The 12,898-nt window shown below is 39.3% G+C and overlaps 1 protein-coding gene across 1 annotated transcript in view; it reads right to left on the bottom strand.

Moving 5' to 3' along the window:
• The window catches only part of LOC149540400 (putative glycosyltransferase At3g07620), a 52,525-nt gene extending 40,264 nt beyond the window's left edge, over window positions 1–12,261 (bottom strand). The window contains exon 1 of the mRNA XM_089801502.1: window positions 11,001–12,261. Coding sequence (XP_089657628.1) covers window positions 11,001–11,833 — 833 coding nt within the window. The 5' untranslated portion in view covers window positions 11,834–12,261. The remainder of the gene's footprint in view (window positions 1–11,000) is intronic.
• Between the last annotated feature and the right edge of the window lie 637 nt (window positions 12,262–12,898).

Here is a 12,898-nt window from a genome sequence, read left to right as displayed (position 1 = left end):
GGGTGATAGCTAGTGCTGGGTGTAAGCTCCGTGCCACATAACCGGAATACCTCCTGCCAAAAGTGACTTATGAAACAGCTATCCCTATCACTCACAATGTTCTGAGGCAAGCCGTGCAATCTGAAAACCTCCCGAAAGAAAACCTCTGCCACCTGAGCTGCTGAATGTGTAGTGGTGATAGGAAAGAAATGAGCATATTTCATTAATCTATCTACCACCACATAAATACAATCTTGTCCTTGTACCTTGGGCAAACCTGTGATAAAGTCCACGGAGATGCATTCCCACTTCCTGTCGGGAATCGGAAGTGGCTGTAGGAGCCCTGCCGGATAGCTGTGTTCTTGTTTGTTTTGCTGGCAAACATGACACTCTCGAACATACTGCAAAACATCAGCTTTCAGCCCCTTCCAAGTGAACCGCTCTCGAACCGACTTGTAAGTCTTGAAGTACCCGGGATGGCCTGCTGTCGGTGAGTCGTGAAGTGCTCTCATAATCAGTTGCTTAACCTTCGATCCTGGGACTAGGTAAATCATGTTCTTGTAAATGATCAAATCATCTACAAGTGTGTATCTAGTATCAATCACTGTTCCCTCTACTATATCGGAGGCCCATGTATCCCTGGCATACTCTGCTATAATCAAGTGTCGCCAATCCTCTGATATCTGAACCATAAGAGTGAGGTGTGGCCTTCGAGATAGAGCATCTGCAACAACATTCTGAGTTCCCTTGACATATGAGATATCAAAATCATATGCCTGCAACTTACTTACCCACTTTTGTTGGCGATCATTCAGGTCCTGCTGTCCCAAGAAATGCCTCAGACTGTTATGATCAGTTTTCATACAAAACTTGCTACCCACAAGATATTGTCTGAATTTGGCCAAAGCATGCATGATGGCCAACATCTCCTTATCATATATACTGAATGAACGCTCAGGGCCTCTGAGCTTCCTGCTCTCATAAGCTATGGGGTGCTTATTCTGCATAAGTACAGCACCTACTCCCTCTCCAGATGCATCACATTGAAGCTCAAATGGCTTCGTGAAATCAGGTAATGCTAGAACTGGGCACGTAGTCATTATCTCCTTAAATCTCATAAAACAGTCCTGTGCCTTCTGAGTCCACACAAATTCCCCTTTTTTCAGTAAATCTGTCATGGGAGCTGCATGTCGTGAGTAGCCACTGACAAACCTGCGATAAAAACCACATAAACCAAGGAACCCCCTCAACTGTGTAAGGTTCTCTGGTGGAGGCCAATCAACAATAGCGCGAATCTTTTCAGGATCCATCCGCACTCCCTCTGCACTAATGATGTGTCCTAAATATAACAGCTCGGTCATCCCTAAGTCACATTTGGACTCCTTTGCATACAAGGACTCCTTCTGTAGAATGCTCAACACCGTCTCCAAATGCTCTAGATGCTCCTGCCATGATCGGCTATAGATCAAAATGTCATCAAAAAACACCAGCACGAATTTCCTCAACTGATGGTGGAAAACTCTGTTCATAGTGGACTGGAAAGTGGCAGGTGCATTGGTCAGGCCGAAAGGCATGACTACAAACTCAAAGTGCCCACAATGACATCTGAAAGCAGTTTTCTCAATATCCTGTTCACGGACTCTGATCTGGTGATATCCTGATCTCAAATCAATTTTCGTGAAATAACAGGCCCCATGCAATTCATCTATCAACTCATCAATGCGAGGAATAGGATACCTGTTCTTAATGGTTCTCTTATTTAATGCCCTGTAATCAATACACATCCGAAGCGTTCCATCCTTCTTTTTTACCAAAACAACAGAAGATGCAAAAGATGACTTACTGGGTCGGATGTGCCCCATCGCTAGCAACTCCTCAATGGTCCTTTCGATCTCATCCTTGAGTCGCTTTGGATGTCGATATGGTGTGACCATGATAGGTTTAGCACCTTCCTCCAGCTCAATAATATGCTCAATGCCTCTGTCCGGTGGCCTGCCTGGTGGAATCTCACTGAATACCTTTTCGTACTTAATCCTCAACTTCTGAATATCAGGATGATAGTCCGCCTTATGTTGCTCCTCCTGTGTAGGTATCAAAGCACAAACTGCTGCCCACTCTATATCATTATGCCTAGTTAATCTCTCCAGCCGCCTAAATGAGATAGTCCTGATGTCTCCATTACGGATAGCCTTTAGCACATGAATCCTACCATTTATTTCGAATTGTATCTCCATATCCTCTAATCTCAGGGTAACCACCTTCAATGAATGTAGCCACTGCATCCCAAGTACTATGTCCATGTCACCCATGTTGACCACATGATAATCAGCCTTAAACTCGTAGTTGTTCAAGCGCAAAGGTAAGTCTCGTACCATCCTGTCACAACGAAGAGTGTATCCATCAGCTACCTTGACTCTTAGTCCTTCGAACTCCTCAGTAATGAGTCCACGCTTCTCTACAAATCGTGCATCAATGGAATTATGCGTGGCACCTGTGTCCAACAATGTAATAACCTTCTGTCCAGCCAAGACTCCCCGAAGTCTGAAAGATCCCTCTCTCTGGATACTAGACAGTCGTGCTTCCTGTAAATGTAGCTCTGTTTCCTGCCTTTGCCCTGCACTGTCTATCTCCTGCTCTCCCTCTGCTTCATCAGGATCCTGATCATGATGTTCTGAACCATCTGAATCTGAGCCTTCGTAATAAGCCCACATTGCCCGTTGGCCTTCCCTTTTGGCCTCATAGGACAGTCATGGCCGTACTCATACGGGCCTTTGCAATAGAAGCATAGCTTCTTCCTACGCAAGTCATTAAGTGTCTCCTTGTCTAGCCTCTTACTTTCTTCCTTAGGTAGTTGTGCCTCTCTATGAAAGGGTTTCCTGTCCTTATCTTTTCCTGAAGGGAAACTCTTTGCCTGAAATTTATTTTTAGAAGCTGAAGAGGAATCCATGTCACGAGCTTTCTTAATGGCTTCCTGCAAAGTGGGAGGGTTGAGAGCTTTAATCCACCCTCTCAACGGATCAACTAACCCATCCATAAATAAAACCAATAGCCTTCGTTCAGATACATCTGTTACTAACACTGCAAGTTTCTGAAACTCTGAAATGTATGTTTCCAATGAGCCCCACTGTTTAAGCTGGGCTAATTCCTTGAAATGGAGTTCTGGATCTTTCTTATCAAAACGTTCAATCAGTCTCTCCGTAAACTCCACATATGAGGTAATGTGTGCATGACCCATAGTGATCATACCATGATGCCACCATTCGTGTGCTAACCCATCCAGGTGAATTGCTGCATACTTAATAGCTTCTTCCTCAGACATAGGGTTCAATTGAAAGTATGTGTCAAGCTTTTGAACCCAAGCTCTTGCTATAGACTTCCCCGAGCCATCATAATATGGTAACTGTAGTTTGCCTACTTTCTTTCGTAGCTCATAGTTCTGAGTCCTGTCTTGTCCACGAGGCATATGCTTCATCCGCACATCCATATACTCTCTAAAGGTGATTGCAGCTGTAAAATCTTGACCTCCTGCTTCCCAGTCTCTCCTTAGCTGATCCTGTATGTCAGTGATCTGGGGTTCTGGTACCGGCTGTTCTGGAGCTCTAGGAAGGAACGTAGGAATCATAGGCCTCGAACTCACTGTCCTAGCTTGCTGGGGGGCATGACCGAAATTGTTCCCAATTTGTTCGCCTCCATTATGTATCTCATACTGATTATTCCCATTCTGATTGTGACCATTCTGATTATTTCCTCCACCTATGTTAGCGTTCATCCCCATTTGTCGAGCCATCATCTGCATCATAAGCTCCATTCTCTGGTTCTGTTCCTGTGCTCTCTGTTCTGCTAATCGTTGTCCCTGTGCCAAAGTGTCTAATAACTGTAAAAATCTCTCCTCTCGCTGATCTGGACCAATATTCCCACCTCTATCCATATTGTAGTCGCAGTCTTGATCAAAGAATACCTCCCCTGTGTCAGTATGACTGGATTCTATGTCCACCTGGATAGATGAGCTAGACTGTTCGCTCCGCAGGTCTGAAATCCTATCTTGTCTTGCTTTGGTATTGCGAAAATTATAAGGCTTCTGTCGCATGCTCTGATTTTAGTGTTTTGACATTTCGTCAAACACTTCCCCAGCTGTTCCAAATTCCCTACAGGATGGCAGGACTTTGGCTCTGATACCAAGTTAGTAACCGTTGTACCAAAAGCCCGAACTGTTAGTAAACGGCACCTCCCTGCGTTAAGGGGGCAACCCCAGGATAGCCTCGCTGGCGAGGACCTCGGACACGTGGTAGCGACAAACCGCACGGACAGACCTACGTCACCTTCCGTTAGGGGCCCACTCTGGGGACATCACAGCCCACCACGCTCCGTGGGTCTCGACCTCGAGACCTCCGGCTCTGATACCACTGTAATGACCCTCTCTATAAAGGCCACAGAAACCCTCAAACTGAACTTAGGAATTTTGTCAAACACTTGGCGTGTAACAGTAACAATATTCAGAATATGGTAATTTCAGATTTGATACTTTCAGAATATAATCACAGAATTACAATATATATAAAGCCATTGAACTATATTTCAATTACAATGCCATAAATTCTGAAATTATTTTATTACCAATTCTGGTCTGATTATTACAATGACTGTATGACAGCAAATTTACCCAAAAATTGACATATATTTCAGAATGCAAGAACCTGGTTTGAAGAACTATGGAAGAACACCATGTTTTGCTGCAGATCGTTGTTGAAGACCTCCAACCGCACCCCCAAACTATCCTCAATTTGCTGCTGCTGCCCAAACTAGCAGGGCCGTACCAGGCCGTACCTGTACGGCTGCTGAAATAAAATAATATTAGGGTTTTGGGACCCCCAAATGCAAGGAAAATGGGCGCCTAGGGTTAGGTAGTAACCCTGTAAAACCATAAAAAATAACTCCAAGGGGTTGAGGAGATATGAGCAATTATGTGGTTCCGAACCCTGCTTTGCCAATTCTGAAAATGCACTTATTCTGTCTTCAAACTCTTGTCAAATGCTTCTCCAACGATAGGGCAAATCTGAAATCCTTATTCCATCCAAAAACAAACCCTAACAACGAATTCTCAATAAGCTCCAATGAGATGGCTGAATACCAACTCCAATTATGCAACAATTCAGGTGATATTTCACACCCTCAAAGTCGCCAATCCAAGGGAGTGATTCGTTCCCAAAGATCGAATAATTTGCAAATCCAAAGTCCACAAATGTCTTCACAATGAAAAAGTAGAAGAGTTCTCCAATCCAAGCATGTCCAAATGAGAGGCCCAGCCCTCTATTTATTCACTTTTCTAAGAAGTTGCTAGAACTTCTAGAAACATCCTTTATAAATTCTCATTATAATGCACTTTTTATAATAAAGTAATTTTATAAAATAAAAAGTGCAACTCAAATTAAAATTATAACATGTGGGCCCCAATATCACATAATGATAAAATATAACCTCTTAACACTTCTTCAAGAGCAAGATATGACTATCTGATCTGCAGAATTGACTCTCTTTCCACACCATTTGCCTATGAGAGTCTGGAATAGGCAAATCCATGATCAATGCCATGTCGAACTAAAGAGGGGACATTACATTTTCTCACCCGACTCCAAATAAAATAATGAAGGTTGGATGTTATGCAAAGGTGGTAATAATACTGGAAAAGAAAACATAGCAAGTAAAAAGTCGGGTGAATGAAATATATATCTGTCTCTTCTCACGGTTTCCGCATAATAAGAATAAAATCGTGACTTCTTGGTTTCCGCAAGTTAAAAGATTATTGTCAACTTATCATGCCAAGTGTTAATCGGTTAAAAGCAAAGAATATTAAAAAAGAAAAAATAGAATTGGAAGATTATAATTCAAATATTATAATAATTTGAATGTTATTATAATCTTATATTTATATATGTACATGTAAATATATTAATAGGGTGACATCACTTTATTAAATTATTATAACAAATGGTGTCATTTCATTTTTATATCTATATGTACGTCTATAGATATATCTATTGTAAAAATAAGGTGAAAGATCATGTTAAATCCTTTGAGGTACGTTTTATAATTCAATTTAATTATTTTAATTAAATTATTTTACATTTTAAATTATTTATTTAATAGCTCAAGCAGGTCCCACAGATGTATCATGTTTCAAGTGGGTAGGTCCTCAACCCATCTGCCCAGTGATGGTGATGCTCATGTGCCTAATTCTTTTCTGACAATGCTTAAAAGATTATTGTCAGTTTATCATGCCAAGTGTTAATCGGTTAAAAGCAAAGAATATTAAAAAAAAAGAATAGAATTGGAAGATTATAATTTGAATATTATAATAATTTGAATGTTATTATAATTCAAATATTATTATAATCTTATATTTATATATGTACATGTATATATTAATAGGGTGACATCACTTTATTAAATTATTATAATAAATGGTGTCATTTCATTTTTATATCTATATGTACGTATATAGATATATCTATTATAATAATAAGGTGAAAGATCATGTTAAATCCTTTGAGGTACGTTTTATAATTCAATTTAATTATTTTAATTAAATTATTTTACATTTTAAATTATTTATTTAATATCTCATGCGGGTACCATAGATGTATCCTGTTTCAAGTCGCTAGGTACTCAACCCATCTGCCCAATGATGGTGATGCTCCTATGCCTAATTCTTTTCTGACAGTGCTTCCACCCCCTCAACGTGTTTCCTGCAAGGAATTTTTCCGTAAATAAATCATATTATCATAACAAGTTATAAATAATCATAACGGCTAGCTACCTTTTCAATTCCATGAATTTGTGATAAATAATCAACTAGCATGTTATCTTCACATGAAATTATAACGACTAACCATCTTATCATTTCACAAGATTATAACCAATTTCACTGTCAACTGACTTCGTGTGAACCTTAACAGCTATATTTTATATTAGGTCAAAAATTGGGATATAACACAATTTCCATCTGCTTTCTCAGTGAATTCTCAGTTTCAAATTGAAATAATTACATGTCTACGTCTATAGTTAGATATATTTGCAACTTTTATAATTAATCAATTTTTTTTAAAAATACATCTCACAAGTCCAATAGCAAATACACCTAATAGGTAGACCCATTTAGTGATATAAAGTATATAATGTGTCTTTCCTAGCAGATAAATTTACTCCAATTAGAAGCATAGTAGCTCTCACTCCCTCACCAAAACACCCCAGACCCACCTATCTCTAGGGATAGAACCTCCATCTTTCACTGAGCACTAAGGAATGAATGAATAACTGGACCTTTGTATCGTGTTTGGAAAGGAAACCCAACATTGGAAGAAGCTATATCAATACCTTACTCCAAGAAGAATGGCAACCCAATCTATCTGGAAGGCCAGAGAAGATCAGAGGTAATGTTGATGCCCTTTATTTTGTCAGGGGGCACGACACACACAAATGACAACTCCACAGTTTGTCAGGGGATAGGGGAGATGCAGTAATTCCTTCAAGCAACTGCTTTTTTAGGCTATCGTTATGGCATAATATTTTGACAAGCTAAATACGTCAATAAGAACACCAAACTACTACTCAATGATACATGACAAAGTAAGGTATTATTAGAATATTTGGTATTGTTGAAGTGGCAATTTCAAAATAGATGGATAACCTTTTTGATAAATAGAAGCTATTACAAGGTCACCTCCTCTTTTACTATTAGGGAATTGAGGGCAAGGGGGGAGAACAAAGGATCCAGTGGTTGCATGATCTTGAACAAAAGGTGCAGGATTGTCTTCACATAAACTATCTTGGTCATTTAAATAGAATAGTGTAGGATCATTGCATTATTTACTCATTCAATTTGTTGATACCTAATAAGGTTAACATTATCAGATTTCCACAATCCATTTGTAAATAATTTGTCTTCTGGATTTGATTGTGCGCGCTTTTTTTACCATCAACGTTTCGGATCATACTACATGATCCATCATCAGGATGAGAAAGTGCAGGAATAGAGAAGTATGATCCGAAACGTTGATGGTAAAAAAAGCGCACACAATCAAATCCAAAAGACAAATTATTTACCTAATAAGGTGTCTTTCCTTTAAAATAATCACCTAGCAATGCCAACTTTTAATCGCTCATACAACTGTCGATTAACAAGCTGCATGGGCTGTTGAACTCAAGCCTCCGGTGCATATATCAAGAAAAAGTCATGATGATGCCAAAGGGATGCACATACTCACATGCAGGCATGTAAAAGTTTGGCACTCTTTTACTGTGCTCCTAGGGTACTCATGGGCCACTAAACACCCTAGATGGTAAAATGTAAGGTCTTCACAAGCTAAAAATGGGTACCTCAATTGGTTCATCCGAATGGCATAATGATGGAAAGAAGAATCAGAATTCTTCATATTAAGCCGAAAAATTCTTCCTACACCTCTTGGACACATTTCACATAATAATGAGGATTATTAAGTGATTGTTTAACTTGCACGCAACAATAGAGGACTTTGCATTCATCATTGAGCCATATAGAGGTCAACTAATAGCCACCTCCTAGCATCCTCACTATAGTCGAATGTGGCTAAATCCATATTCACCCATTATTGCCTCAGGGGTACCCAACTAGCTACTTCTAATCACGATTATCCTATTTTGACTCATTTCCAAAGGTGTTGTGATCTTATGTTGTTATAATGCATGTTTTATAACTTTAAGGAACAAAAGTGTCATCTCAATGTAATAGCAAGATTACTAGAAAAATCTCTCCCTAAAAAGACTAGCCAAACCATATAATCCTTTTATAATTTATACCCAAAATGCATTGATTTGGCATTTTCACAAAACACTTGTGAAACCAATTGTGCTTCAAAAGCCCAACTCTCCTAAGCCAAAATCCTGGAAAGGACGAGCCCTTATAAATCATAGATTTCTACCTTGGCTACCAGAAGTCTCAATAGGAATCAACCAAACTGGATGCAATAGATATTTTCAAGTTTCCCTTATCATTCAATTGTCAGCAAGGAAATATCCTCTTCAACAAAGGGAAGCATTGGGCAGAGAAAAAACTTCAAATTGAAGCCACGCAAGTCTTGATTGTAGAGTATCTCCAGCTGCCATGAACAATAATTACTGCTCTATCAAAATATTTGCATCAAGAACCACAGCCACAAGGTTTTGAAGCTTTGTCTTGACTGCAGGACTATATTGGAGGATTAACCATCCCAAACCTTGTACTTGAAAAAGGCTCATGATTTCCAAATACACAGGATTGGAGCTTGATGAACAAGAACATTTAGGGCCAGGGAACATACATAAAGAAGTAAAGCCTCCATTTTATGGAGACCTACATTTCCACACAAACATCATTGGAGCAAGTTCCTATTACACGAAGGACCAACTTTCTGGATCCTCACCAGTTTTCACTCATAAGCAACAAAAGTTGCTTTCCAAAACATTCTAGCAACAAACTACTCAAAACTTCATAGTAGGCAAAGAATATTGAAGCGTCATAAAAAATCGAACAAATTTGAAATTACTCTAGCCATCATTTTTCTGTAAAATAAGTCAATAACTCTTCAAAATGCTCGGAACTTCAACACTGAACAACTAAGAGACAGTATAAGCATATCAATTGTCATCGTCATAAGTGAGACACTGATGGAGAACTGGAGAACTTTCCACAACCATCACCAACCAACAAAGTGGTAGAAACTGTGAGGAGCCTTCAAAACTGGATCCGCAATTGTTGAAAAGATATACATTGCTAATACAAGACAAATTAGAGCGAAGCCAGCATTCATAGGCAGACGGTACATAACAGAAAAGAAAATAGGATAGGTTAAGAAAAGAATGATCTAATTTGTCAAGTAAGCCATGGTCTAGTAGTGAGGTGGGGCCGGTTGCAATGATGATGACCCAAGAAGAAAGACTGCTGGAATGCACTCACTAGAGGCGAGGACATCGCAATGATCCAGTGACGATCCCATCCTTCCAACAGCATGTTTCCAGTAGTCTTCACCTATGTCCAAGCAAAAACGGAGTTTTCCTTACCAAAGAGGGTGTCGGCTCAAAGGATTCACTAAGATGTAGCACATAGCAAACAAAATCGACCAACTAGAAAATTCCGTGTATCTACTGAAATATGCTCCTAAAATAACACCCAAAGAAAACCATATGAGCTTGAGACTTTGAATGAAATTGATAACATCAATCCTAAGATTCAATATCTTCTTTGATTTATCTACGTTAACTACCCCAGTTAACTATCCCAGTTTGTTCTTTTCGTTAAGGATCAATAGCCCCACGTACAGAGTTTAGAATTCTCTTCTCGCCAATTTCTGGAATAGATACAATATTATTAAATCCAGAAGTGAACTCCGTAATTTACAAATGGATTGTGGAAATCTGATATTACTGATTGATACAGTATTGCAAGACATTTGAATAAGAAACAGGGGATGTACGTTTTTTGGCTGAAACTCCCAGTTTAGTTTTTGTTGAGAATCTATATCCACTGCCATGAAATTATATAAGTTCCACTCTCACCGTCCTTCATACTATAGCAAGTCAATAAAAAATGTAAATGTGGGTGCGTATGTAAATAAATGATAAAGAGTTACATTTTACTAGCAGGGGTCAGAGCGAAGGCAGATTAACAGCAACACAAAATCATTAATTTAACAATTTCAGAAATATATCCAAAAACAGACGATTATGTAATACCTCGGACCTTCCTATATTACAAGAGCAAGGTTTCAATATTGAAAACAAGCTGTTTACCAAAATACCGCTAAGGGATGACCCGTCATATATCTAGTCCCAAAGTGAAACTGTAATCCAAATGTTCTTCAACCCGAAAGAAAAAACTGCTTGAAAAACGTGACAAAACCTAGTAAACAGTGACGCCCAATTGAAGAACTCCTACAACCAACTCCAAGCCATTCGACATAAAGATCAAAACCAAATGGAAAGTGAAACATATTCAAAGCAATGAATAATACCTTTCACTTGGAGGAACTAAATTTGTTTCTGGCAGCCGAGGCCATACTTGCGGCAAGGCTACATCTTTATGAGAAACGTAGAATCTTTGGAAGTAGCTGGAAGAGCATACCACTTGTACTACATTCCTGTGCAGGTCTACAAACTTGGAAGCGACATCTCTTCCAACAGAGTGACAACATACATAAAAATGGTCAGCCCCTTGGGACCGGTTCCAAAACCTAAAGCTCTCACTAATGTTCTTAGAATAATCTGCCACAAACTGAGCAATGGCTGCCTCAGAAAACACTCTACGATCATTCCTGAGAGAATTTATGGAAAATGGTAGGTAAAAGAAGTGAGCCTCCTCTGGATTGGAAGTAAGAAAAGGACTACTAAGAAGGTTGATCTTGAACATGTGTTCACTGAAATAGTTTCCCAGTTTTCGATCATACGGGTTTGGGTGGGGTAGAAAAATCCCGGCAAAAGAGGAGTTGTTGTTGTAGATGTCAGGATAAACATAAATCTTGAAGCTACGAAGCATTTGCTGGAAGTCTGCCTGGAACAAACCCCAATTGTGGTATGGTCCAGCTCGTTGTTCTGAACTATTGTGCGGCTGAGAAGTTTTAATGTACTTTGTGGGTTTTGGTTGAAGTGGATTTTCAAGCATAGAGACGTTATGGGGTTTCTTCCAGAGCAGCGGCGAGCTGACAAAAAAATCACCCTTGGATGGCAGAATTGGGGGACTTCTAAATTCAAACACTGTATAAATAAGTATGGTTATTAGAGTTACCAGGAGGAGGAACCAAAACAACTTCCTCGGCTCTCCTGATAAGTAAAACCTTTCGCGGGCCATTTCCTAGGTCTCTTTAGAATTCGTATGTGGGTTTTGATGGCTTCTAAACCTTCAACCATTGTATATAAGAGTGCTGGCTTGCAGGGCGGAGCTTTCTGTGCTTCCAATACATAGGATTTTGGTGGCAACATTTAATCTGTAAAAGCCAAAATATAAATATTTTTTCAAATAGTGTTCCATTTTGACTATACCACTTCCTTGCCCCCAAAAGAACCCAGCACGCTGGGTATAATTACTGTCAACTCCTTCGAACTCTGGCAAATTTCCAAAGTTGAACGGTATAGATTCAATCCAAAGACCACCATAGAATTATTGCATGTACAACGTGCCGTACAGTATTTCGGGAAATTTGCAACTTCGCTATGTCCTGCTAATGTCTTCCCCCGTGTTTGTTGGATATCATTATCGTCATTTATTAACGTCCTCGAAGACGTCAGTGGGAAGAATTTCATCATTAAAGACGCGTTGAATTTCATCATTAAAGACACATCCTTGCTTCGTGGGTCACGACCGGAATTATCTTTTAACTCCATCGCACCTCTATGCAGTTCATATGTCAAGGAGGTTGGTTAGGTTAATTGCTAGGTTATTTAGCAAATAATATTATTTATATAACTAGCATCTTAGTGTGCAATGGGTACACGGGCAGAGATATGGAAAGTCAATATTTGTCTCTTAATGTGTCTCACCCTCTCATCCTCTCTGTCTATCTATCTCTATCTCTATCTAGTTTTCTCCCATCTCATCACTCTATTTCTATCTTCCTCTCCCCCCTCCATATCCCTCTTTTTCTCAATCTCCATCTCCATACCTTTCATCTCCTTTCTCTCTCTCAATCTTCCCTATGCACTTCGCCCTCTTTTTATCCTTATATCTCCCTATCTCTTCCCCCCTCTCTCTCCATATCCCTCTAACTCTACCCATCTCCCTCCATTATTCTCTCTCTCTCTCTCTCTCTCTAAGTCTCCTTAGATACCTAACTTTATATTACACTATTGATATGTCTCTTTATGTATTTGTATTCCTTCCTTTTTATATCCCTATCTATCTATATTTATCTCTCCC

The sequence above is a fragment of the Cupressus sempervirens genome, chromosome 9, assembly GCF_028749045.1.
Source record: "Cupressus sempervirens isolate cs-2001-9-10 chromosome 9, ASM2874904v1, whole genome shotgun sequence".
NCBI classification, from domain to species: Eukaryota; Viridiplantae; Streptophyta; class Pinopsida; order Cupressales; family Cupressaceae; genus Cupressus; species Cupressus sempervirens.
The sequence above is the reverse complement of the archived record's forward strand: the minus strand, read 5'-3'. Positions and strand labels throughout refer to the sequence as shown.